Source organism: Taeniopygia guttata, chromosome 1 (assembly GCF_048771995.1).
Source record: "Taeniopygia guttata chromosome 1, bTaeGut7.mat, whole genome shotgun sequence".
In the NCBI taxonomy this organism is placed as follows: domain Eukaryota; kingdom Metazoa; phylum Chordata; class Aves; order Passeriformes; family Estrildidae; genus Taeniopygia; species Taeniopygia guttata.
In genome coordinates, this window is record NC_133024.1 from 46,304,878 (window position 1) to 46,330,744 (window position 25,867).

Genomic DNA, 25,867 nt, shown 5'->3' on the forward strand with positions numbered 1-25,867 from the left:
CAATCTTCTGAATTGAAGACTGTATTCTTCATAAGATTAATTCTTACAAAACTAGAAATACTGAATATATGCCTACTAATTGTTTACCACAACTCACACAGGGGCTTTTTTAAGTACTTGGAGCATTTCTTTGAACTTCAGTATTTAAGATTCCATAGATCAAACAACAGGAATTTTTCCTTTTAAAAGCTATTTACACGATTTGGGGTCGTAACTCTTCCAGACTGTTGGAATTCTCCCTTCCTCTCTAAAGGTCTTTGGTAATTCTTTTGTTTTTACCATCCAAAACAGTACACATTAGTGATAACTCTACAAAGTAATGTTAGTAGGGGATACCTATTTGAGAGTTGACAAAATGCTGGATAAACTATTAAAACAGGGCAATATTTGGCTTTTAAAGCTGTTTAGACAGCTATGTCTTTCAAAATACTGAATACAAAGTACTTTTTATAGTATTTACAAATAACTTACATTATCTATATAAACCTAAACATACAAAATATTTAAATCATCAGCCCACCATTATTATAGTAATAGGTCATAATATGGGCCCAATTGTTATAAGTAAGTAGCCTGACACTTTTCGCAAAACAAACACAGCAGAACTGTATCACTTACTCGCTGGGCAACTTCAGCTGCAGCAGCTGCCATGGCTGCAGCTTTGGCCTTCTCTGCTTCATCGTATGTAGGAAGAGAGGTAGCTACACTGTATGGAGGCGGTACAGGATAAAACTCATTGTGTGTGTCTGCTCAAAATAAAGAAGTTATTTATTTTTAAACCAGAAAGATACTACAAATATTAACTTCCACATGCACATAATTATTTGCCTTTAAAGTATATTTTTTTTACAGAGGCTAAAACTGAGGATATTTGCAATTTAAATTCTTCAAAATATTTTTAAAAGAAAAGCTTTTATAACAGCTTGATAGTACTTTGAGCTGCTACCCAAGGCAGAAACACTGACACAGATGCTGGCAAGAAGTCAACAGATTCATGAAGAAAGGAATCATATTTGGTCAGTTATATCCTCAAGCATTCCAACCAAATGCTTTTTATCCAATCATACAAGAGATATACACACAAAAATCTTTTTAAAAAAATGTTTTCAAATATCAGTATCAATCTGTTACTTCTGTACAGTAACAGCCATGCTGTATTCTTATTAGTGTGGCCTTGTTGCCAACTCCAGTTGCTCTCTGAAAATCAGTTTTTCCAAGATTTCAATTTCAACACATTATTTAAAAAATTGTTCCTTCCATCAAAATGGACCACGGATTTCACTCTTCTGTGTGTTAAGAACAAGACATTACCATATAAAATAGAATTATTAACAATATTAATTAAAAGTACTTAAAATATGCCATGAGTTTCCTCCTACAGCCAGTATAGCTCGTTAAAAGGCTGTTTACATGATAAAGATTTGTCAGCACAGGTCACATGGTCAACAGATTTGTCAGCACACCAACACAAGGATGTTATATATAGGGATAATTCCACACAGCTATATATTATCCTTGCAAACACTGTCTCAAAGAACAGGGACAGGAAACTGTTCTTTTAACAAACATTTTAAAAAAATTAGGTTGGCAGCTACTCCTAAAATATTTATTTGACACATGGGAAACACAAATCCATACAGCTTTACTTAAACAGGAACTTTGATGTTAGCTGCTGTTAAGTCTCCCATAACCCCAAGAAAAGTCACAATCTCCTAAGAAAGGGAGAGGTGAATAAACAGATAAAGAGACCCATTACTCATTTTTCATGAGAAGTTTTATCAAGAGTCTTTAAAGCAAAATTAACCTTTTCATGGCAATATTTTCACCAAACCATATCACACACTAAAGAAGTCTGAAGAGTTTTTTATAGAGGCAATGAAACTTGCTAATGAGGTTGATAATGGAGCATTACTCAAAGATGCAGATTAAATGTGGAAATGAAATATAAGCAGACTTAAATAAAACCTATTAAACTAATTAATGAACATCCATTTAGTCTAGCAATTTGGAACAATCAGCATAATTTACAAGTGTGCTTCTTCTTCTGAACAAACCAAAGGGCTGCACATCAAAGGCCAGTTTTTTACTGCAATTGTGTGCATGGAAAAAAAAATTACACGAGAGCATCAGACCACTTTGAACCAAGAGCTGATTCATACACGCTCATCCCTGACAAGCTGCTATGTGAGAAAAATACCTGAGGTTGCAGCTGCTTCCACAGCTATGCTACAGTAAGGAGGAGGGGAAGTATCTGCCTCAGGTAAGGCTGCTGGCTGCGGAGGCTGCGGAGTCTCTGCAGATGTCGAAGGTTGCTCAGCTGATGAAGACTCTGGGGGGTCATCCTCATTGTGAAGCTTAGGAAAAAAATACACACATTTCAGAGGCATTGAGGGAATACTTCCCATGAAAACCTAATACTTGCAGAGACATGTTCAAAGAGGGACAAGATTACTCTCATCAACAAAACAAATCATTTACAAAATAGCATGTGACCACTTCAAGTAGTCCACCTAAATTCTTTTAAGCAATCAGCAAAAGATTATCTTAACTGCCCTGCCTTTTTTTTTCCCCAGGAAAGGTTTTCTTCTCAGTGATTTTCAGGGAGTCTTAAAAATCCGGAGTTTTCCATGTTTACTATATGGCAAAAAATTATTATATGAATATTTAACTACCATTCTATTTTTATTCTTATGTACAGTCATAAAATGTATTAACTTATTTTAAAACACATCATGTGAGAAATACTGTTGTTTATTGTATTTATCTAGAAGTGTGAGAACCCCAGGATTGATTCAGGGGTCTCGTGTGGTGGTAAAGTCTCTCCTCCAACCTTTGCTTCCAAAGAAAAACTCTGCAGCCTCTTGTTGTTCGGTCTCAAGGCAGTTTATTGCTAGTTATCTAAAAGATTGTCTTCGCCCACTGCGGCTGCTTTGGTCAGCGGCCCAGGCAGAGACACACACACTCCTGACACCCTCACTGTCCGGTGTCTTCATCGTCTCTCCCCCCGCCCAGGGCTGCTGCTATCTTTTATATGATATATTACGTATTATATGTTTACAGATTTTCCCCAATACCTACTATCTATGTTACAATGTGCTCTTCTACTCTAAACCAATCTGTGAGTGCCAACATCACCAAGAACATGGAGGCAAGGAAGAAGAAGGAGGAAGAACAGGATCAGGCCCACTTTCCTCCATCTTAGAACTCCTGACCCCCATGTACAAAGTAAAAACCCCCTGTACAGGTGTTAAAACCCCCCTGTACAACACTAAAAAATTTTTCCCTCTGATTTGTGACTACTTTTACTATACCATCTAACTCTCTGTGACCGCTTGTTCCACCCTCAAAGTTGGTAATTCATTCCATGGTTCAAACTCAAGATCACAGCTGTTTTCTGCTGCTTGCCAGGGTCTAAAATGCTTCTGAGCAAGGCCTGGAACCACTGAAAATGTCTGAGGGACATTTTGAGTTCCGACATAGAAGAAAAAGAATTAAGACACATTTCTGCTTCTGTAATTGGTACTTTCATTCTCTTGCATCCAGTCAAAGAGTTTCTCCATGCAAACTTTAAGATTTCTCAAAATATTCTACTTTTCTTTACATTCTAGAAACAATCCTTCCCTACAAAACTTTAAGGTGCTGGTTTGTTTGGGTTTTTTTAATCTTGATTAAGATGCAGTTTTAAAAAAAGACATGTCCAGTAAAGGACATATACAGAAAAAAGAATTTGGATAAGGAAGAATGCTGATTAAAACTGTGGAATTCAGATCCACCAGCTAATATCTTTTCGTAAAGAAGATATTTTTGATTATTTTAGCTAACTTTCTAGTTCTTAGAATGTATTAAAAAGAAAGAGTACTAGAATTAGAAAAGTGCTAGTTCCCCGTAGTGTGAACTACAAGGTAAGATTCCTAGAAGGCAACAACTGAAGTACCACATGTAAAACCCATACCAAAAAATAAGATTAAGTTAAACATATCTAAAAGAAGAATTCTGTAACTTCAAACACCCTACAGCAAAATATTATTTCAGTAACAAATATTAAGAATATAACTACAATTATTTTCTATTAGGCAAAGTACAATCAGGTCACTGGAAAAAGTACCTTCTAAGAAGAACACTACATTTCTTATTAAGCACTGTTACACTAACATCAAAACTGTTTTAATATGCAAAGTTCACAGAATGGTTGATGTTGAAAGGGACCTCTGAGCCCATCTAGTTCTTCCTCTCTGCTCAAGAAGCATCTACAGCTGGATGTACAAGACCACATCCAAACATCTTTTGAATACCTTCAAGGATAGAGACTACACAGGCTATGCAGGAAACCTGTTTCAGTGCTCAGACACCTTCACATTACTAAAAATAAAGGAAAAAAAGTCTCCTGATGCTCAGAGGTCACCTTCAATGGAAATGATACGTATTTTGAGGGTTTCTGGGTCCTGAGCAATCAGGTTATTTAATACCTCATCAGTGATCCAAGAATTAGCAGCAATATGATAAATATTTTCAGCCATTTCTAGTAGTTAAAGCCAAAAAAAACAAGAGCACTTCAAAACAACCTAACATATTCTGGGCTACAGAAAGCAAGTGAGAATACAAACCAGTCGACTCTAAAAAGGCTGATCAGAAAAGCAAGCTGACAGCTATAAACATTATGGTTCTATATAAAGTACAGTCATTCACAAGAAAAATCTAGTACTGCAATGGATATAGCCAAAATAAGCCCATTCTTAAATAAAACTAATTTGATTAACTAAGTTATAAAGAACAAAACACTATTGGTATAGTTCTTCCACTGATGGCTGGTACACTCACCCTCATTTGGGATGTGTGTGTAGTTCTGACTACCCCACCAAAACAACCTGGTCTTTAGGAAGAGGAAAAAGTAAAGGAAACTTAAATGGGTCTCTGTTACTTCCATTCTTCCTCTCCTGCCCTCCTCCTCTTCAATCACTGCAACTTTTTTTCCCTACCACAGTAAATGCTGTTGCTATTATGAAGATACAGAGATGCACAAGCATATAATTGGTCAAAGAGCTTAAGAAAAACAAAAAAAAAAACAAACAAAAAAACCCAACTTTGCCATTCCCCAGAAATTCAATTTTACAACTTCTACATGCTTTCTTGAAAGCTTTTTTACTCCAAATTATTTAATAAACTAACAGTGGAGTAATTTAGTAGATGATGGAGTTAACATGAAGATCAGACAAGAAAAATGTACATGAGACTTCTTGCCTTCAAAGACAAAGTTAATGAGTCATTCAATGGTTATAGCAACTGCAATTAGGAAATGGAAAAATTCCATCCTAAGGCTTCCATACAATAGAAACACATTATACCCTTTACTGCCACACAAAGTGTTTTTATTTTGTAATACTTCTAATTAAGAAACAAGTATTTCTGTTTATCCTCGCTTCTATTATAGAGGCCTCTCAGAAATTCTGAAAAGCATCAAGGTAATCCTAATGCAACAACTTAAAGATAAATCTGCACCATTTTATTTTAAAAAAGGCAACAAAAAAAAACCCCACAATAACTGAATTAAGTAGCTTGAGTGTTTACAGCTAGAATAATAAACACAAGTTGTTCCATGAACACAAACTAGCTTTTGTTAGTTCTTGTTCAAGTGTCCTGTATCCTACTCTCTCCTCAGGGCAGTAAGTTCAGCTCCTTGCAGAGGACTACTTCACTGGGTTAAAACAAAACAAAACCCCCCAGCTGCAGCAGAACTTGTCCCAGTAAATCGGAAATTTTGCCCACACCAGGGTTAGACAGTGATTATATTATTTTGTCCTGTAGGAACTCTGCCTTGTCTTCACAGAGCACTGACTCTCCTCTCTGGAGTCACCAGCTTGCTTGAAACCAGTAGGAATCTGAATATGTTTGAGCCTCCCCCTTCACATTTAATTTTGGCTTCTACTGGCGGTAAATTTAGAAGTTATATTTGGAGACAGGGGAAGAAGAGGCCTGACACTCTTCATAGGCTTCATTGCCATAGAAACCAAGCTAAAAACACCCAGAAAGGAACAGAGAATGTCTGTTTCAAGGTATTACTTATGCTATGTACTTAAATGTCACCTGAAGCAGCATTTAACATTGAAAGTATATAAATAATATCCAAGATTTTCTTTTTCTAATAGTAAGAATGTTTCACCTAATGTTTAATTAAAGGACTAAGGAGAACTCACAGGTCATCATCTCAGCCCCTCTCAAGCCTCCAATGAACCATAATTTGGTGGTAGGCAATATAGCTGCTTTTGTGAACATAATGGTCAAAACAATTACTAAGACCTATTAAACCACAGACAACTGTAAATTAGTAGCCCCCCCACTCCCTCCCTCACATTTTAAAAGTGGGTGACATTGAAATTTTTTTTCTTCCTGTTTAAGTCTGTACTTGGGATATCTGGCTGACTATATGGAGCTTCACTATAAAAAGGAAAAGTGTGTACTTTGCTATTAGACACATTACTCTTAAACTGTTAATGCTAGTATTTCAATCCCTGCTTTTGCAGCCCTCAAACTAGAGAACATTACAGGCTCATATTCTCAAAAAGTATCTACAATAGGACATGTAAAATTCAAAATCAACCAAGGAGCAATGGCTCTTCTGCTAACAATGACTCAGTCTCATGGTAACCACAAAAGGGTGAACAGCACAGAAAAACATAATAGTTTCCTTCATATGATTTTTACCTTCTACTATCTTCAGTTCCCTTCCCAGAAAAGATCTACAAAACAGTGATTCACTATTACATTTCAGAATAATTTAAAATCAATGCCAGATCTTTCAGCACCAAAATATTGTATATAATACAGTTATGTTTATTTTCTACTTTTACATAAATAATTCCTTTTAAAAAGAAATTATTCTTATACAATGTACACAATTGTTCCTTCTACAACTGATTTCCTTAAGTCTGTTGTTATTTTGTATAGTTATTTCCAAATTCATCAGATGCAATACCTGAAGTCAGCTGACAGCTTACAAAAAAACATAGCCCACAGAACAGAAGCTTTTACTGAGGGGATGGATGCAGATACTTTAAATGCTTAGGCTTATCAAAATAAAAACTAAAAGTGGAAGATCTCACTATCTACTTAACACTTTTTATCTGTCTGAAATAACAAACTTTATCTGACCTACAGATGTTTGCTTTCCTGGCTAAACAGAGTTTGCTTCATTTCTGATTAAATGACTGATTGTACAAGAATGGCAATATAATCAAGTTATTCAATTATGCCATTAAAAAAAAACAGAGGAAAGGGATACAAGAAAATACCTGTTATCAACTGCACTAAAAATGCACAAGATTAGAATGATAATCTCTGATAAAGTGCATTGAAGTAGAACATGCTAATTGTAGTCATAGTGTACAAACACCACTCAATTTCTGTAACCTGAATTTACATTTCAAAAGCTGCTCTTTACTCCTTTCATAGAATACTATTATGGAAACCAGTATATTATAAAATTATTGCAACACAATTTCAACAGCATATTGCACATATTTTAAAAATGTGCAATTTTATTTAAACATTTAAACTTTTTTTATAAACATGTTTATTTCACTCTGCTTACATAATTTCTTTAGCATAGCACAAAATTATACAGGAGATACTGCTATACAAGTTAAAACCAAAAAATCTCATACAATTAGCCAGCTTTATTTTCCTGTTTATTTTAATACCTTTATTACCAGCTCATCTTGTCAAAATGTGACTCTTAGGTAAATTTTAGCAGTGATGGTTCTGTCCGGGACACCACAGAGCTACACAAAATTCTCATTAGCAATCAAAAATTAAAAAGCACTTTTAACATATCCTTCTTTCTACCTTTCAAATGAAATTACATTTTTGAAGAAGCTTTGACTCATCCAGTTTTAACCTTACACTGATGAGTTCATGGGTTCTTCCAAACTGCATTAAAACTAATAAAACACACAGAAATTTCATTATGTTGGACCTAAAACTTTGCTTCAAGTAAAACTGTGGAGACAGCCAAGCAGGTAATGCAAGTTCCACCTTTGTATGCAAAACAGTACATTGAAGCACTTCCTTCACAAAAAGCAACACTCTTGGCACTTGGTAGAACACTTCTTCACTTGGTAGAAGTTACTTTGGCATTCTATTACCATTTATTCACATTATGACAAAAGGTCCACCCAAAATATCCATTTATTGCAGCTTCTAGCATTGGAAGGAAAGGCACAACATATTTAAGATTGTCAGTGCAGTGCACAAAAAGAACTCTGACATTTCTGCATTAGATTAATGACATTTTCCATACTGGTACACACACATTTATTCCACAGAAATCATAACATTGTAAATGTGATAGGTGCAACAAACAATGGGTTAAAATAAAAGCTATCCTCTTCAAAAAGCTACCAGCTTTTCATATCTGTGTTTCACCTGATGCCTTCATTTGCTGAAAAATTCAAGTCCTTTAACACTTGCCTACTGGTAGTGACTTTTAAGTCTGCAATAAACTGCTCTCTATAAATGAGGCATGAAAGCAGAGATCTCTTGCTACATAAAAATAACTTTAACAAATACAAGCTGCAAATGCTTGTTTTGTAACCACATACGGCATTTTTCAGCTTTACTAGTCTAAAAATAAGATTTATTTATCTGTAAATAGCAAAATCTTTATCTTGGGATTTTCAAGGCAAAAAAAGATCTTGAAATAAAATTTGAATCTGAACCTGTTAGAAAAACACTTCAGGATGTTTCTGTTTTCTGAATGCCACCTAATTGTATCAACAGCTCATATTATCAGCTATTGTTTTTTTTATTTTTAGAAAAACACATAAAACCTGTATCATTAAACCATAATCACCATGAACAGAATCATAGAATGGTCTATGTTGGAAGGGAGCTTAAAGATAACATAGTTCCGATCCCCCCACCACGGACAAGGGCGCTTTCCACTAGACCAGGTTGCTCAAAGCCCCCTCCAGCCTGGCCTTGACCACTTCCTCAGATGTGGGGGTCCCACAGCTCCTCTGCACAACATGCTCCAGCACCTCACACCCTTCACAGGAAACAAATTATTCCTATATCTAACACAAATCTACCCTCCTCCAGTTTGACACCATTCGCCCTTGTCCTGTCACTGCATCTTCTTGTAAGACCCTCTCTGGCTTTCTTGCACAGCCCCTTCAGGTGCTGGAAGGCTGCCATAAGGGCTCCCTGGAGCCTTCTCTTCTCCAGGCTGAACAATCCAAGCTCTCAGAGCTTCCCCTCACAGGAGAGGTACTCCATCCCTCTGATCATTTTGGTGTCCGTCCTCTGGACTCACTCCAACAGGCCCATTCCTTCCTGTGCTTGAGACCTCAGAGTTGGATGCAGCACAGAGTAGAAGGCTCAGAATCCCTCCCTGTCCCTGCTGCCCAGGACATGTTTGGTTTCTGGGCTGTGAGTGCTCCTGGCTGAGTCATGTCCACCAGTCATGTCCACCTCTCACCCACCAGCACCTCCAAGTCCTTCTCAGCAGGGCTGCTCTCCATCAGTTCATCCCCAGCCTGTGTTTGTGCTTGGGATTGCTCCAACCCAGGCACAGGACCTTAAACACTGGGCCTTGTTGAAATTCATGATTTTTGCATCCACCCACCTCTCAAGCCTGTCAAGGTCCTTCTGGGTGGCATCCCTTCCCTCCAGCATATCAACCATACCACACAGCTCGGTGTCATCGGCAAACTCGCTGAAGGCAAGAGCTAAGATCAATTAGCTCTGATTTAGGTCACTAGTAGCCACTGAAAAATCAAAACTAAAAGAAATAATATGTAATTACACTTAGGTCATAAATTTAAGAGCAGAAGATCTAAATAAACCTTTCTGCAATTTTTTTTTTTCATTTTCTTGTTTATTTGGAAAACAAACATATCCACAAGAGCTTTTCAAAATAAATATTTCAGTTTTCCAGAATACAAGGATTCTTGAGAAAATGTGAAACAAACTACATGGTATTTTAACTTATTACCTTTCTCCACAGTATCAGGTTTTTTTTAATCCACAAATAAGGTAGTTTAGAACATGCTTTTTTCTTCAAATATGTGTTTTAACACGAATTTCCCACAAACACAGGCAGACCAGCTAGCAGGAAGGCAACTATTTCCAGTTCTCTACCAAATGTATGCTCTGCTGCAATATGGTCCTGGCCACAGCCACAGCTCTCCAAAGAAACACCAATCCTCTCAAGATTGGTGAGCCTTCAGATTAATAAACACTGAACTACTTAGCAATTATGCTTATAAGGCTTTTCAGTAAGATACAGAAGTGAAGAAATTTTCAGCTTCTTTTTGCTTTTATGTATTCAAAACTAAGTGATCAAATCTGATTAGAATTCCTGACTGAACAGAACGGATGCACATCGTTTTCTTTTCCTCACCATCCCATCACTTGGCAAGCATCAACTACCCAACACCCAGATCCAGCAGTACCCCTTCATGACAACAAAGTGGGTTGGTTTGTTGTTTGTTTTTGGTTTATTTTTTTCATAAGGCATCTCTGCAGAAAGTTTTCAACAGTAGTTAATATGTCAGAGAAGGTGTAAAATCTGCACTAGAAGCAAGAAAGCTGACAGAAGTCCACTGCTGCCATTCCACAGCTGTGTAGAAATACCAAGCGTGTCACTTAAACAGGGATTAGATACCATGGAAACCCAGAACCTCTGGAGGCAAACTTTGAAAAGAATCCGGAGATTTTTACTGAATGTTGTTGAAAAGTAAGTTGCCAAAAAAATGGTTTTTTTACCACAGTGATTTTCCTTGTGCAAAAATAATCTGTAGCAAGTGAAAGTGCTTCATATGTATTTAAGTAATACTTAAATTATCTTAGTTCTCTTTTAACTAGGGAACTTTTTTTAATTAGGGATCTTTTCTTAACTAGGGATCGCTAGTTTTTCTTTTAAGAGTCCTATAAATCTGATAAAACCCCCCCACAAACCAAATAATGGTGATCAGGACTTTGAAGGAAATGAAAAAACATTATCATGTATGTGTAGACAGATCTACATAGATGTGTCTCTCTGTCCATCCCAACAACTACCTCACATATAACACTTCACATGCTCTTTCATTTTACAGGTATTATAATTCAGATTTAACCAATTTAGTTAACACATTTAGTAGCACAACATACACATCTGCATTCATTCCCTATGGCTTCTATTGAGATTATTCCCATTCCAATCCCTCCCATCAACAGTAAAAGTAGAGGTATTAATGAATGAGAACATATCTGGTGTGAATGCATGAGCTCTTCTGGAAAAATGAATGTTCTAAGGCTAGTGATATTAGAATTAGGGTCTTATTCTTCAAAGTATATCCATTTCTCTCCCCTTTTCTTGAAGGTTTCTTGTCTATTAATGAATTATGCCACAATAATTTTGAATACTGGAATTTTGGTATGATCCAAACAGATACATGCTTCATATTCATTGTAAAATTATAAACTGGGCATTGTCTCCTAGGGTTCTTCCTATTACATAGTTATAGGGACTAACACAGAAATTTGCCAACAAAACAATGCTATGTCTAAATATTAATAACAACAACTGCTGGGACCAACATTTTCAAATCTTTACACATAATATAAAAAATTTCTAGGAAAAAGAAGTTGTTAAAAGCTTACTCTAAAGCTTGTACACAGTGAGGTATTGCAACTCTGACTTACTCCAGAATGTAGAAGCTATTAAAAACATTACCACCCATCACATAGCCTTCTGTTTGTCAAATAGTAACTTGAGAATAGCTTGACGAACTGGTTTAATTCTATAAACAAAGTACAAAATGAGGTTTTCCTCCTTGAACACTTTCTAGATAGAAGAAACTCAGTAACAAAACAGAAGCATGTTACTGAGACCAGAGGTCAGTCTAAGGGCGTGTTCTGTCTCCAACACAATCAGCACACGAGGCTTAATCACTTCTTTGACATCCATGTTCCTCAGATTCCCCAATAAGCATAGCAGCTCCATGACAGCTGGTAAAGTGTGCATCTCTGCCTATTCCACTTGCATCTGTTACAGATTTGATGCATGCGAGTTTGTTTTCTTGAATCTGCTGGTATAATCTGCCTGTATAATCTTGTGTATAAACAAACTGCATATGTTTGCTTCCCTTATGTACTTTCTTTTCTAAACCAAACCCCAGTGAGCACTCTACAACTTTACTATTGCACAATTTGGTGAATAACGGCTCCACAACTACTTTACCCACTGCCTTGGTGACTCTGCAGGTTCCGGCCACTTCCAATTCCCACCACCTATTTCAGAGCACTTTCAAGAAGTCCACTTCCCCTTCCTTTCTGTAGCTCCCCTTGTGATCAACCAAAACTGTGGACAGTAGCCAACACACAGGCAGGTCTTGTGTCTCATACGGGGGTACTTCCTGTTAATTCTCCCTGATTCCCTAATAATGGATAGTGTTGCATTACGATTTGTTGGCATCTGCCACCTTAGTGGCAACAGTTTCAGCAAACCACCATGTCACAGGCCATGTCTTTACTCAGCAGCAGCTTTATGGAATTAGTACAGAAAGTAGATCCAGCTCACACTTAAGTCACATAGAACATACACAACATGTAAACTGTAAAAGCAGAGGGAACAGGCAAGCCTGTAAAATCAGGAAACATCACCATGAGCAGACTCCATATTCAACAACTAGTTCCATTTCCATTTTAGCTTACATTCATCTGGGCTGCAAAATTTAATGTTAATTGAAAATTCTGAATATTACTCTAAATGCTATACATATTTTGGTTAAAGTACAACGCAAGAGCTCAAGAACAAAAACTTCCTAAAGACGATGCAGGAGGATGCTAACATGATAAAATTTATTTTAAAAGGGAGTAACAAAGATGAAGACTTTATTCCTGAAAATGTATTGTGGAAACTGAACTGCAGAAGCAGCACAGAGTTTCACCTCAAGCTCCTGATTTGAAAGAAGTAGGAAAAAAAGGACTCAAGTGCATGTCTCCTGTACCATGCATAAGTGTAATTGAAAATTCTTCAGAAAAATCATGAAAAACTTTAAAAGTCTCAAGATTATCGACCAGGAATTTTATTGCATGTGTACTTAAATCAAGCCAGGCTAGCAAAAGTCTCCTACCCAACATTATAACTCCATAGCCCAAAATGAAATCATTAATTAAATAAAATATATGACAGATGATACTATTAATCAATAAGAGCAAACTATTCTTATTAGCAGGTCAGTCGTGCTTGACTTTTTCAGTATAACCCATTTTCTTAGTAATTAGAAATAGAGTAGTTGAGCTCTTCAACTTACAGAGATAATACAGACAAATTTCAACAGCTTAAAAAAACACACATATACAACACCAGCTGAACACACTTACTATGAATTGCAAGAGCAGGTTCTACTGAAAAGACTTTCATTTTCATTTGCAATTCACACAACACTTATAAACATTCAGGGTCATTCCTTTAAAAAAAAAAAAAAAAAGCATGCTTAGGTCTCGACAGGTAGCTGGGAATTTTTTCAACACTACTGTTAAAGAGTGCTGACTGAGCATTTTAAAGCAATCCAACAAAATAAGTGGCACAAAGGAAAATTCTCCGGACCTCTCAATTGGCAGTGAGACAAAGCACACACCTGAAAGCAGGAACTTTCCAGAAGGTCCATTGATTATGAGGCAGCTAAACAAAAAAGCACACAAAGGAACACAAGCCACACCGCCCAACATCAGCTGTGGCCCAGCACTGCAGGGATTTAGTGGCCAACTCCTTTATTTGAATTATGCAGTAATTCTAGAATTTGGAACAGATTTTTAAAGAGCAATCAGCTTGTGCAAGTCACTTTTCCTAAGCATTTATTTCATTTATTTGATGCAAGTCAATTTTATGACCACAACTCTGGAGATTCAATTAAGAGCCCTAATGCTTAAGTACATTCCTTGAAAAATACCTAAAGGATTGTTTCTGTTAAATTTCAAGATACAACAACAGACTCTGAAGTACCATGATCAATATGGACAACTGGCCTCAGTACCATCCAAGACCCCTGTCCCAAGGGTTTCATTTTTTACCAAAGGCATCACTTATTCCTCAAAGATGGCAAATGTTAATTACATTAACCATTACCAAAGCAATGTTTAACCACAAGCTTGCACCACTTTAAAAGAATCCTAAACATCTTTCCTGCAGGAAGCAAAGAATTGCTACTGTAAGTACCCTCTTTTCAATAACCTCTCCAACATAATTTTTTCAGATTAATCAGGGAAAAGCAAAAGCATGTTCCACACCTGAAGCCACATATACATCTTTACCAAGGACATGATTCTGACCGCCCTTACAAGAACAATCAGTGAACATTTATAGGATTATCTTCAACAGGTAAATATTGCTCAAAGCTAAAATGAACAAACCATGTTTGTAAATAAGTTACCCTGCAATAGTAGGGAGACCAGCTTTTTCCTCATTTTTTTTACATGAAATACACATTTTACAAGTAAGAAGATTCTGCCAAGAACCTAGTAACCAAAGAAAAAGATGGGTTTACAAGGAAAAATAAAGCAATATAAAACTTATTACAGATATTATATTGTCTACATCACTCAAAGTTCAGAGGACTTTTTTTAAAAATGTTCTGTGCATTCCAAACACAGCTGGAGGCACAACCATGGACGAGGCTGATGGACATGACCCAGTATCTAATGTTTTGGCTATGGAGTGGTTGAGGAGTAAGTTAGACTATCTCAGTTTTAGGCTAATCTTAGCCTATGATAATGGAAACAATACTTAAGTGGAATAAAGAGACAAATGTTAAAATGGAAATTTATTTTTCACTTTCACTGTAAATCACACATGCTCTGAGTGCAGGCTGTGCTTGACAAGACTTAAGCACAAACCAGAAAAAGTTAGTCATTCTCATTAAAAAACACAGCTGGTGAAGGGGGTGCCCAATTTACTAAAATCAGCTACTTGTGACAGTACTTGCCCAGGAAGTGGGAGACCTAAGCCTGAGGCAGCTCAAACCCACAGTATTGGCTCTGCAGTAGTTCAGTTTCAGGAGGAAAAGCTGGCAGTGCCTCTCCAACTTTATAAATTGCCAATTTTTTAAATTCTTTTTTTACTCAATCTCTTTGGATTGCTTTTCTTCTTCATTTGAAAATGGCTTCCCTGATTTGAGTGTACTGGTATATGTTCATTCCCCTTTTCAAAACAGTGAGAAATCAAGAGGGAGATTTGAGGCTATGAAACTTCAGAAAATACTGAAATCTATTACTAAGTTGAACACTGAGGTCTCACAAAGTTAGGTGTGACAACATTACCGGTTGCCACATCTTCCTTATTTTGTCAACACCATTACAGGGAAGAAAGTTTCAAAATCTGCCTGTAATTAGCCATTTGTCAAAAGTAACTAATTTTCCCCTCATCTAGAAGACTAGTACCAATAGTTTGTATTAACACAGTGCTTGATTTCTGAGGTTATGCTGATGTGGTCCCTACTACATTTTTCAGATATAAACAAGCTGAGAGAAGGCTTACAGCTTCTTCTTTTTAAAGTACCACAGAAAGAACATCTAGTTTGGCCATAACACAGCTACTCCTGCTCAGAACCCTGCTATTTGAAGTAATTTTATTCATGTTACTGAACTTCCCTAATACAATTAGAAAACTTACTAGATGTGACATGCATGTCACAGGCTGAAGCTGCCTCTACATTACATAACATTATGTCACTGCACAGATCAGGTACCTCTTTCTTCAGGCTTCATGCATCTTTGAAGAACCTAAAAATCCCCCAGTTTCACAAGATAGGCTCAGCCACACCAAGATCTCACTGCCACTAGAAAGGCCAGTCCTGTTCCAACTTCTCCTCCTGTACTACTTTTGAAGAGATCCAACCTTAGATTCTGGACTACCAAGACCTTTTGTGAAAAACCTGAGTGGAGCAATCCAGGTACATTTTACTGGGTTTACTCTTTTTTTGTTTGTGTGGGGTTTTTTTGGTGGGTTTTTTTTGTTTTTTTTTTTTTTCCCTCAGTATGGTAAAACTTATAAAACTAAGCCAATTTGTGTGCAAAGTTGCTTAGGTCATTCTGTGCCCACGCCAAAAAGAAAGGCAACTGCCCACATAAAAACCCAGAAAGTTACTGTAACCACTGATATCCTGGTCTACCAGTGAGCCAGGGTTTCCTCCTATGAATCAGCTGCAGAGCCACGTGTTATATTTGTGGCCCTCCAAGAGATTAAAAAATCAGACAGTAATGGCAATACACAGTTAAACAACCCTGCTTTAAATTTATACAAAAAGTATTGTATCTGTCCAGTACCATACAGCAACATACAGAGAGATTTGAAGTTTTTTTGTTGTTCATATAAAATGAGAAAGTACTTAGACATTTAAATAAAAAATGAAAAAAGAGTAAAATATAGTCCTTTAAGTTAATTAACTGCATCCCTACTTTATCTGCAAATGTCTCAACAGTTATAATTTTACTTGTTTGTAGCAGGATTCTTCATTAAAAAATAGCAAAAAAAATTTACAAAAATATTAAAGCTATTTCTTCAAGAGAGAAACCGTTTAATAGAGAAATTTTTAAGAGGTGAGTGCTACAAAAATAATTTTAAAATTTTAAATTGCTAATATGACAGTCCAAAAAACAACTAAGATGCAGAGACAGATCATTGTCTGAAGGCAACATTTACCCCATTTCAGGGGAGCCTCATTTGCTTTTCTAAGCCTAAACTAGGTATTTCAAGTGCAAAAAGTCAGTGCAATGAAAAATTGTATCTTCTTATGATTGAGGCTCCTATCACTAAAAATACCTGTGCAACTGTCACAAGAAAACAACTGTAACACTTATCTTAATCCATCTTTCCTCAGTATTTTTCAGTATAATAAACTTAGTGCTCCAGATGTAGAATTTTATCTTCCAGTTACAAGATTACCCCGTATCTGTGGAAATCAACAGAATTTTCCTAAGCTAGCTTGAGCTGTTCAGTAACACCAATTACATAAGAGTTTTCCTAAGACAATAAATACTGTAGAAAATACAGTAGATATATAGATATAAGCTAGCAGTCTTACATCAAAACTATAGAATTACCTACATTTGGGAGTTTATTTGCCAATCACTATTAGGCTCAGTCCCCGGAAAAGAAAGAAGGAAGAGATTTTTCTTTGTTCACATTTCCTTCGTAGGTTGACTTTCATGAGAGTTACAAAGACTACTTGACTTTGCTCAAGGTTTTTAACCAAGTAACATTGAGAGAGTAAAGAGTCAGCAACAATGGAGATAACAGATACAGAAAATATAGCCTTATCTGAGTTTGTGTTTTGCTACAGTGTTTACAGAACAAATTTTCATCTCTTAGCCCCATTTCTAAAGGCCCACACTGACACTCATACAACTAAGATCTCTTTTAAAAAAAAAACAATTTCTTTATCCCTGTATAGTGCCATACAACAGCAGGCAGCCACCATTCTTACCTCAACCATTACTTACAAACCCCACCAAAAGCAAGTGCTACAGTGGCACGGCAAGTTCAGTAACATCTGAACTGACATCCCTGTGGAGAGTTGCCTTTGGCCACACCCAAACGGGAAGGTTTGCTACCTTCCCACTTTACCATTTACCTGTTTAGCTCTGACCAAACCCTAAGTCAAAGACTCAAGACTACCTGACCCCAAACTTTAATCAAGAAAGACTGGTTATTATAATTTGTGAACAGTACAGCTTGTAAATCCTGAAGCCTTCAATACAATTTCTGTGCCCAAACCACTCACACACACATGAAGTCTTCCCTCATGACTCAGTTATCTGGAAAGCCACATTTCTAAGTAAAAAAGGCAACTTGAGCTTTAGTGCTTAGCTGGTCTCTCAGATTTACGTGCTACAGAAAACAGCTGCATTTCATCCTCTTTGTTTCTGCACAGATTCACAAAGCATTATTCCAGTCACTTTTTCTGCAAACAGGCTGGACTAGAAGCAGACAAGACAGCAATGCTATTAAGGTCAGATGACAAAGAACTAGAAGCTAAAAACAATCAAAAGAACGATTACTGAAGAAGTTTTATTATCATTTTCCTAAACATGATACCTTATCCAACACAGGGCAGAATAGGGAAGAAATAGAAAAACTACAACAATAAGTAAATTATACAGCTGAACTGACTTATACCTGCAAGGAATGTCAAATGTAAAATTTAAGATACATTCACCAACAGGAATGTAGTCATTCAAGTGACTAAGGAAAAGAAAAAAGGAAGTAAAGCAAGACAACAAAGGTTGGCTACTTTACTTCTAATGTCATACTCTTGCAGGGAAGCATGACAAATTCTTACCCATCAATTATTTGTCTTTTTGCCCTACAAAGAGAGACAAAACAGGAGGGCCAGAAAGCAATACAAATCACACATGCCCGCGGCAGAGAGTTACGTAATGCTGACGTACTGCCTGCTCTTTGCGCACAACACTTACTTTGCTGCAATTCCAAGTACCAGCTGCCCGGTTTGAACACTTTTAAACTGCTTTGTAAATAAAATGTAGACACACAAAGAAGAACAAGATACAGAATGAAGCTTTAGAGCTATTTCCAACAGAGATAATAAAAAATAAGAAAAGCAGAGGGTTACCTTTATGATGAGACATTTCCTGTTTCATAAGAAGTCATAGAACTGGCTTTTTGTGCTAAAACTCAAAACTAAATTGTCTGCCAATCTAAAGTCTTTTAATTTAACTTACTTGAAGACAGCACAAATAAAAAGAGAAAGATAGCTCCTTCAACTTCACTTACGTGCTACTGCCAGGAAACACAAGTCAGTAATTCTTTTGATAATAATATACACATAAAAATAATTCTAGAAGAAGCGAGCTTGCCCTGAATGGAGTCAAATAGATTAGCTAGAAGTAAAGCCAGAATGGGTACAAGCTGGGCCAAAACGTATTATTAAACATGGGAGAAAGAAAAAAACAAAACAAAAAATACAGCGAACACAACAGAACTGGCCAGATTTCATGAAACTAAATTCATAAAACAGTAATAAAATGTGGTATTGCCATATTAAGTCATTTTCCCCCCTACATTTTGTCTTTAAAAACTAGGACAAAACCATAAAATCTGTGGTAATCTATTGCTCAGTACCTATCACAGCCATTATGTAAGCAAATACATCACAACACTTAAGATCACATGCTTGAATAATCAGCTGCTAATTAAGTATATCTGCAATTGCCTTGTTCCTTCCTTTCTCTGACCCAAAACAGTAAGTAAACAACATGACAAAAATCTCAGTCTTCAGCAGTCAGATATAACAAAAAACTAAAACAATATGCTCCTTCCCATGGGGCAGTAATCAGTAAGGCTGTATTTTAAACTCTGGAGCACAGCAGACTGATTTATAACAAATGACTACACAATTTAATGTACACAGCAAACTGAGGAGGCCAACTCATACAGACAAACATTAAGCTAAGCCCTTTTGGAAGGCCACACCAAATAGTGTTTACTCAAAGCTGGGCATCAGCACCATCACTGGAAGTTCCTAATAAGCATAAGATAAAAATATTACAGAGACAAATTATTTCTTCATGTGGTATTTTTTTTTTTACTCCTTTGAGTAACTAAATTAAAGTTTCCCTTCTACCTGTCTGACCTCTAATAACATACGCTTTCAAAGCCTTTTAAAATATGCCCAGGTTACCTCAGGCCTCGAGGAAGATAGTGTTTGTAGGCTCTCAAGAAAATGCTCTGCCAGCATTTTTCTTCTCGGTTGCAGAGAAGAAGGAATGACTTCAGGACTTCTACTGAGTTCAAGTTATGGAAACATGGTGCCACAAAAAAAGCAGTTGGTGACCATCTACCAACCCAAAGGAATACGTCACAGGGTGTGTTCATCACCTCTACGACAACCCCTGTATCTAAGTGCCCAAAACCATACAGAAATTTACAGTGCTGTAAGATTATCAAAACAAATATTCCAAATATAATAAAAGTGTTTCCTATTATTTTTCTTAAATCATAACCTACGAACAATCTGAATATAAATAGCACTATTTATATATGCACAGACGTGATTACTTCTGTGGACATTCTTTTCACTGCTCAAGCTGTAAAACAAAAACATTAAGATAAATAATTCAGGATTTAGCTAGAAGATTACAGTAGAAATTTGAATCATAGAGAGTAATAAGATTTCAGACTTCCTTCTTTACATTCACAGCAAGGCTATAAAGTACAACGGGTTTAAGGATAAAATTTAAACTTTTGAGGAGACTGCACCTAAGTCATTTTTACATCCAGTAATGATGAAAGCTTACATATTTTGAGTAAAAATGACCTTAAGGTAATGACTGCAAGATTTATGTAATTGACATTAAACTGCGAGAAACAAACAGCACAATCAATTCGGGCAGAATGAAAACCTTCGTATTCTAAATGATTACTTCCGTGGTAAAGTTCAGGAACAAAAGAAAAATTGGTCTCAGTGACCGACAAAGCTGCAGACCGTTTCTGAGAATAGCCTGTTCCTGCATGTGCATACACACAGACACTGAAGGTCAGTTTCCTCCCGGCATTTCACACTTCCCTCCCTCGCTCTAATCTTCACACAGGCCTTGCACTCTGTCCCTGTGCCAGACAGCTCCGGGCTTTCAGAAACGACAAGGATCCAGAGGTTCGCTCGCAGAACGCACTTAGCAGAGACAAGGACCCCTGCCCCTTCCTCCCCCGGCGGCCCCGCTCCTCCTGGCCGGGCTCTCCCGGGAGCCGCCACCCGCTCCGGCAGGGGGAGGCGCCCGGGAAAGCCCGCCGAGCCCGGGCCGGGGCCGGCCGCCGCGGGAGAGGGAGGCGGGCAAAGGCGGCTCCCGAGCAGGCCGGGCAGCCGCCCCCTCCGTGGCGGGGCTGCCGGGGCAGCGAGTGAGGCAGCCCCGCTGCCCGAGCAAGGCCCGGCTGTCAGAGCCCCTCCGTGGGACGGGCCCGGTACCGGTCCTGGTCCCTGCCAGACCCCCGCGCGTAGGAACCAAGAAGCGGGGGGAGGGAAGGGCGCCCCGGTCGCACCGTGCCCCGCCGCGCAGGCCCCAGGGAGGGGGGAGGCGAGCCCCACGCCGGGGACGCGGCGCTCACCACTTGGTAGCGGCTGACGGGCTGGTGGTGATCCATCCTGGCCGCCCGCCGACACGCACGGGCGCGGCCGCAGCTCCTCCGACCCGGCGCCGCGTCGCCCGCTCCGTCCTTCCCTTCCCTTCTTCCTTTTTTCCCCCGCCCGCTCGCCCGGCGCCGCCGCCGCCCAGCCCTGCCCTGCCCCGCTGCGGCCGCCCCCCGCCCGCCCCCGCGGCGGCGGAGCGCCCGGGCCCCGCCCCGCCGGCAGCCGCGCTCGCTCCGCCCGGGCCGGGCGTGTGCGCCCGCCCCCGCCGCTGCCCCGGCCGCGGCTGCCGAGAGCGGGGCTTCGCCGACTTTCCCCGCGCTTCGCTCGGCAGCAGTGTTCTGTAAGGCTGTTACGGCCCAGGCCCAGGCCTTGCCTAGGTATTTATCGCTATTGATCACCACGGGGCGAGAAGAAGTACAATATAGCGCAGAAGACATACTGCGGATCCGGAGAGCGATTTTGAATAAGCATCTACCTAAAGTTATTAAGAATCCTGAGCCCGTTTGTTAACTGTTCCTGTGAAGGCAGAACACCGTTCTGTCGCAAGGAAATGTGATTTTCCTCTTCTTATGACCTCCTGGAGTAAAATCAGTTAAAAACGCCTGCACCCATAAAAGTGTAAGGGATGAGGCTGACTCATTTGTAGGTTCCCGAACTGCCAGATGTAGCTGCGGCACGCAACAACTTCACATAGCCGTAGATCCATCTCTTGGCTGCAGTGGGGAGGAAGTGTTAGCGTGTGCTGCTCTACAGCTGATCTGCAAGGCAAATGCTCTCACAAAACTGGCTAGCCGCTATCGCTAATGGCCGGCGCGCAGAACTTTATCCTGCAGCTCAGGTCATCACCTTTGCGTAGCTGCTTGCTGACCTGAGCAGCAGGGTGAGTGTTTTTGTGCGGGCAGCCATCCCTGGCGAGCTGTATGAGGACCTGCGGGAGCGGGGGGAAGAGCCAGTACGGGAGCGTGGCAGGGCAGAGGAGCGGAGAGCAGGCTCCATTATTGGAGTTGTGTTCCTAGCTGGGTGGGAGTGAAGATAGGCAGGATTATAGGGGAGGAGGAGGTGGAAGCGTGAGACGTTGTGTGTGTGCCTGCAACCTTGCTTGCAGCCCATACCTGGCTAATGCAGCAGTTACTAAAGATATCCAAATGAAAAGAAAAATATGTTTGGAAAGTTCAGGCCTATTCTGTTTGTTGCATTTATTTTGTTTCTTGCACAATTGCGTTGCACATCAAAAGCACCAGCAGTTAGGAAACAAAGCTGGTTAGAAATGGATGAGTTTCTATAGGTTAGAAATGGAATAATATAATTTTCCTAACAGGATTTTTCTCCTTTTTCTTCATTATGCATAATAAATCTTTAATTATTCTGTTCTTAAAGGAACAGTTATTAGTAAAGATCATCTTGATTTTAAGAAAGTTTGTACAGAGTGTTGCAGTGTGTTTCCATTACCAAAACCTCTTAATTATATTTCCAGATTTCATGGAACATGGAAAATGAACCAATTTTGTAATCAGTTTTACATTTTCTGTATCGTTAGCAACAATTTTCTCCAAAGTAAACTTTTTCTGAAGCGTTGCATGTGACATCTCAGCTCAGGAAGTTGTCATCTGATCTCCATGGCTTTTTAAGTGTTGTGTCTCAGCTCTGTGATGCACTGCCCTAGAAACTCCAACTAGTTAAAAGCTGCCAAATGGAATTTGACACTGCAAATGTCGGAATACAATTGAGTACGCATTTATTAAGATGTAACCTTCAGTTTTGAACTCATGCAATTCATGTATTTTAGAAGACATGAAGGGAAGAAAGGACAATAGGTGAGGACCAAAGAGTATGTAATTGGAAAATTGGAAAATATTCCATAGCGCTTGGGAAATGAGTCAGTGGAGGCAGGAGTAGATTCAATAGAGTTAATACACTTGTGTGTGGAGAGGGAGTTTCATATGTAGGGACAAATTTTGGATGGATGGTACTTTTTTACTTCAAGAATGTAAGTGTAGTTATTGGACTTATAACAAAGCAGGTCATCTGACTCATTTAGGCTTTAAATATGCCTTCTTTTGATTCTTATTCTTTTTAGAAGATCAAAATATTAAAAAAGCATGCATTTCTTTCTGATCTGTGTATTTTCAAAATGGTGTTATCTGTATATTTTAATTTAACTGTCTGATTACAGAGGTTTTGACCATGGCATAATATTAATCTATAATGCAAAGCAATCAGCAAGCACTAAGGTTCATTAAAATCACAGAACCACAGAATGGTAGAGGTTGGAAGGGACCTCTGGAGGCTATCTGCTGAGGCAGGAATACCTGGAGCAGGCTGCCCAGGACCGGAGGTGTTTTGAATATCACTGAGAATGGAGTCTCCACAAGTCCATGGGGCAATTTAAGTCAGTGCTCAGTCACTCTCACAATAAAAAAAAAAAAAAAAAAATCCTGATGTTCAGAGGGAGCCTCCAGTCTTTCTGTGTGGGCCCATTGTCCTGGTTTTGTTACAGAGCACTGCTGAGGAGAGCCTGGCTCCGTCTGCTAAGCACTTCCCTTCTGGTATTTATATACATTGATGTGGTCCCTTCTAAGGCATTTTGCTCCAGGCTGAAGGGCCCCAGGTTTCGAAGACTTACTTCACAGGAAAGATGCTCCAGTCCCTTCATCACCCTGGTGGCTCTTTGCTGGACTGTCTCCCATAAGTCCGTATTTCTACTGTGGTCTCTTGTGCAGAATATATACTGAATCCAGGAAATGTGTCTCTCAGAACTGCTAGGATTTTATTAATTAGATGAAAAATCATGTGGACTGTCCTATAGACTAAAACCCTTGAATGCTAGTCTTAAGATTTACTTTTATTTTGACCTTCTTAATCCTTAACAAGCCTGCAATGACAGTATTGGTTAGGACTATATTTTGGATCCTTAAGAATATTTGATTTCTGTCAAAGAACAGTATTTAAAGAAACAGAAATAGTACTCTAAATAGCATGTAATCAAAATAGTTTCAAATTTACATTTAAAAGGAAGTATTGCTTCAGAATTTATTTTTTTTTAGGAAAAAAGAAATCTAATTGCTGTTAGTCAGCAAGCTTGCAACAGTTTAAACTTTGTTCCACCATGAAAATGAGCCAAGAAAAGATTCTGCTTGGTAACAACAGCTTTTGCAAGCCCAGTTCTGTGAAAAGTTGTCTTGAAAGATGGCATCTGAATTCTGACAAGTCTGAACTTAATTGCACAAAGGCAAGGACTGTTAGCTATTTTAATCTTGTTTTTCATTCATTAGTCAACCACTGGCCACCAAATAAGAAAGCACAGTATTTATCTTTACATTTCTTCACCTGTATAAACCTATTCAAATTTTTACGGTTCCTTGTGGAACTTAAAGAGTAGGTAGATTTTAAAAGTACGTTAATTTTATCTTAATAAAGATACATAAACCAAATACTTAGATAAAATAAAAAATATTTATATTACATTTATAGTACATAATTTTGTATTATTTTAAGTAAATATAGCAGTTACTATAGTATTTTTGTATATGTTTACTGTACCATATAAACAATTTAAAAATTTAAAAATAAAAGCCACACATACCTATCCAAAACCTGGAAAACAAAGTAAAATTTCAGTTTTTTTAGCTCTGTTTTACACCTTTAGCATGTGGTTTTAAATCTCTAATACAGGTAATGTCAGTGAGAAATAAATACTTTGTTCCAAAATGTAAATCTAATTAAATTTATGTACTTAATTTACTCATGGACAAGTCCTGTGGTCTGTGAATTTATTGATTGTATTTATTTTCCTCTGTATTTTCAAACTCCTTTTATAAGCTATTTGGTTTTAATTCTATGTTCCTGCTTATGTAAATTGCACAAATTTGCGATCTCTCTTTAAGCTACTTTAAGCAGGAAGTTGGCTTAAACAACTTGGGACTGAATTTCTTAGAAAGAAACAGCAGGACTTTGTCTTGGTTTTCTTAATCTTTTCTTCTCTTTTTTTAGGCAACATAGGCAATGCCAGAGTCATCATTAGCAGTAACACTGGGCTACTTTTAAGATTTTGTGGCCCAAAGTAGATTTTCAATTGCATTGTCATCATCTGTGTTCAATGTGTATATACATTTGTACAGTCTTGCAAACCTAGCCTTTGGATATGTCCAGATACCATGCAGATGTGTCTGAACCAGGTTTAGAAGTCATTACTGCAACACAGAGCTCAGGCTGGGAAATAGCTCAAATATTTTCCTTGGTCTAGGACAGATTTTGCAGCCTGTATGGATCTCTTTACTGCTGCAGCTATTTCCTGCTGAGTCACAGAGACAGTTCTGAAGTAGCTCAGATATATTCTGAGAAACTCCTCACAGCTGGGCGTTGCACAGCTGTACTTTGTCTAAGCTGGTAGCATGGTTAGATCCCTACCTCTCTGTTGTCTCCCTTAGAGCCTACATTAATTACCTTTGCTGACCACAAGTGCAGTTAAAGCAGGACACCACAGAAGTGAGGGAACACCATCTTTTAAGAAGGTCTCAGACAACTTCAGGGAGCCAACGCTCACACTGGCAGCAGTACAGCTTCTTCAGTACAGCTCAATGGTTTTGCAAGGGGAAAGAAAAAGCATAATGAGCTGCCACTGCAAGATGATTGCTTTGCCAGTTCTGTGCAGTAAGCTATGAGTCTAGAGGAAATGGTACAGAGTCCATAAATAAAGGCTGAAGCAGTGTGTGCTTGTCTCTCAGAATAGATTCTTCTTAAAAGAT

General features: G+C 38.4%; 1 protein-coding gene across 2 annotated transcripts in view; it reads right to left on the minus strand.

The window, feature by feature from the left end:
- NDFIP2 (Nedd4 family interacting protein 2) overlaps nt 1–21,574 on the minus strand; it is a 46,229-nt gene extending 24,655 nt beyond the window's left edge. For both annotated transcript variants that reach the window (XM_030270617.4, XM_030270608.4), the window contains exons 1-3: nt 21,101–21,574; nt 2,198–2,354; nt 619–746 (exon numbers count right to left, since the gene is read on the minus strand). In XM_030270617.4, coding sequence (XP_030126477.2) covers nt 619–746; nt 2,198–2,354; nt 21,101–21,559 — 744 coding nt within the window. In that variant the 5' untranslated portion in view covers nt 21,560–21,574. The remainder of the gene's footprint in view (nt 1–618; nt 747–2,197; nt 2,355–21,100) is intronic.
- Between the last annotated feature and the right edge of the window lie 4,293 nt (nt 21,575–25,867).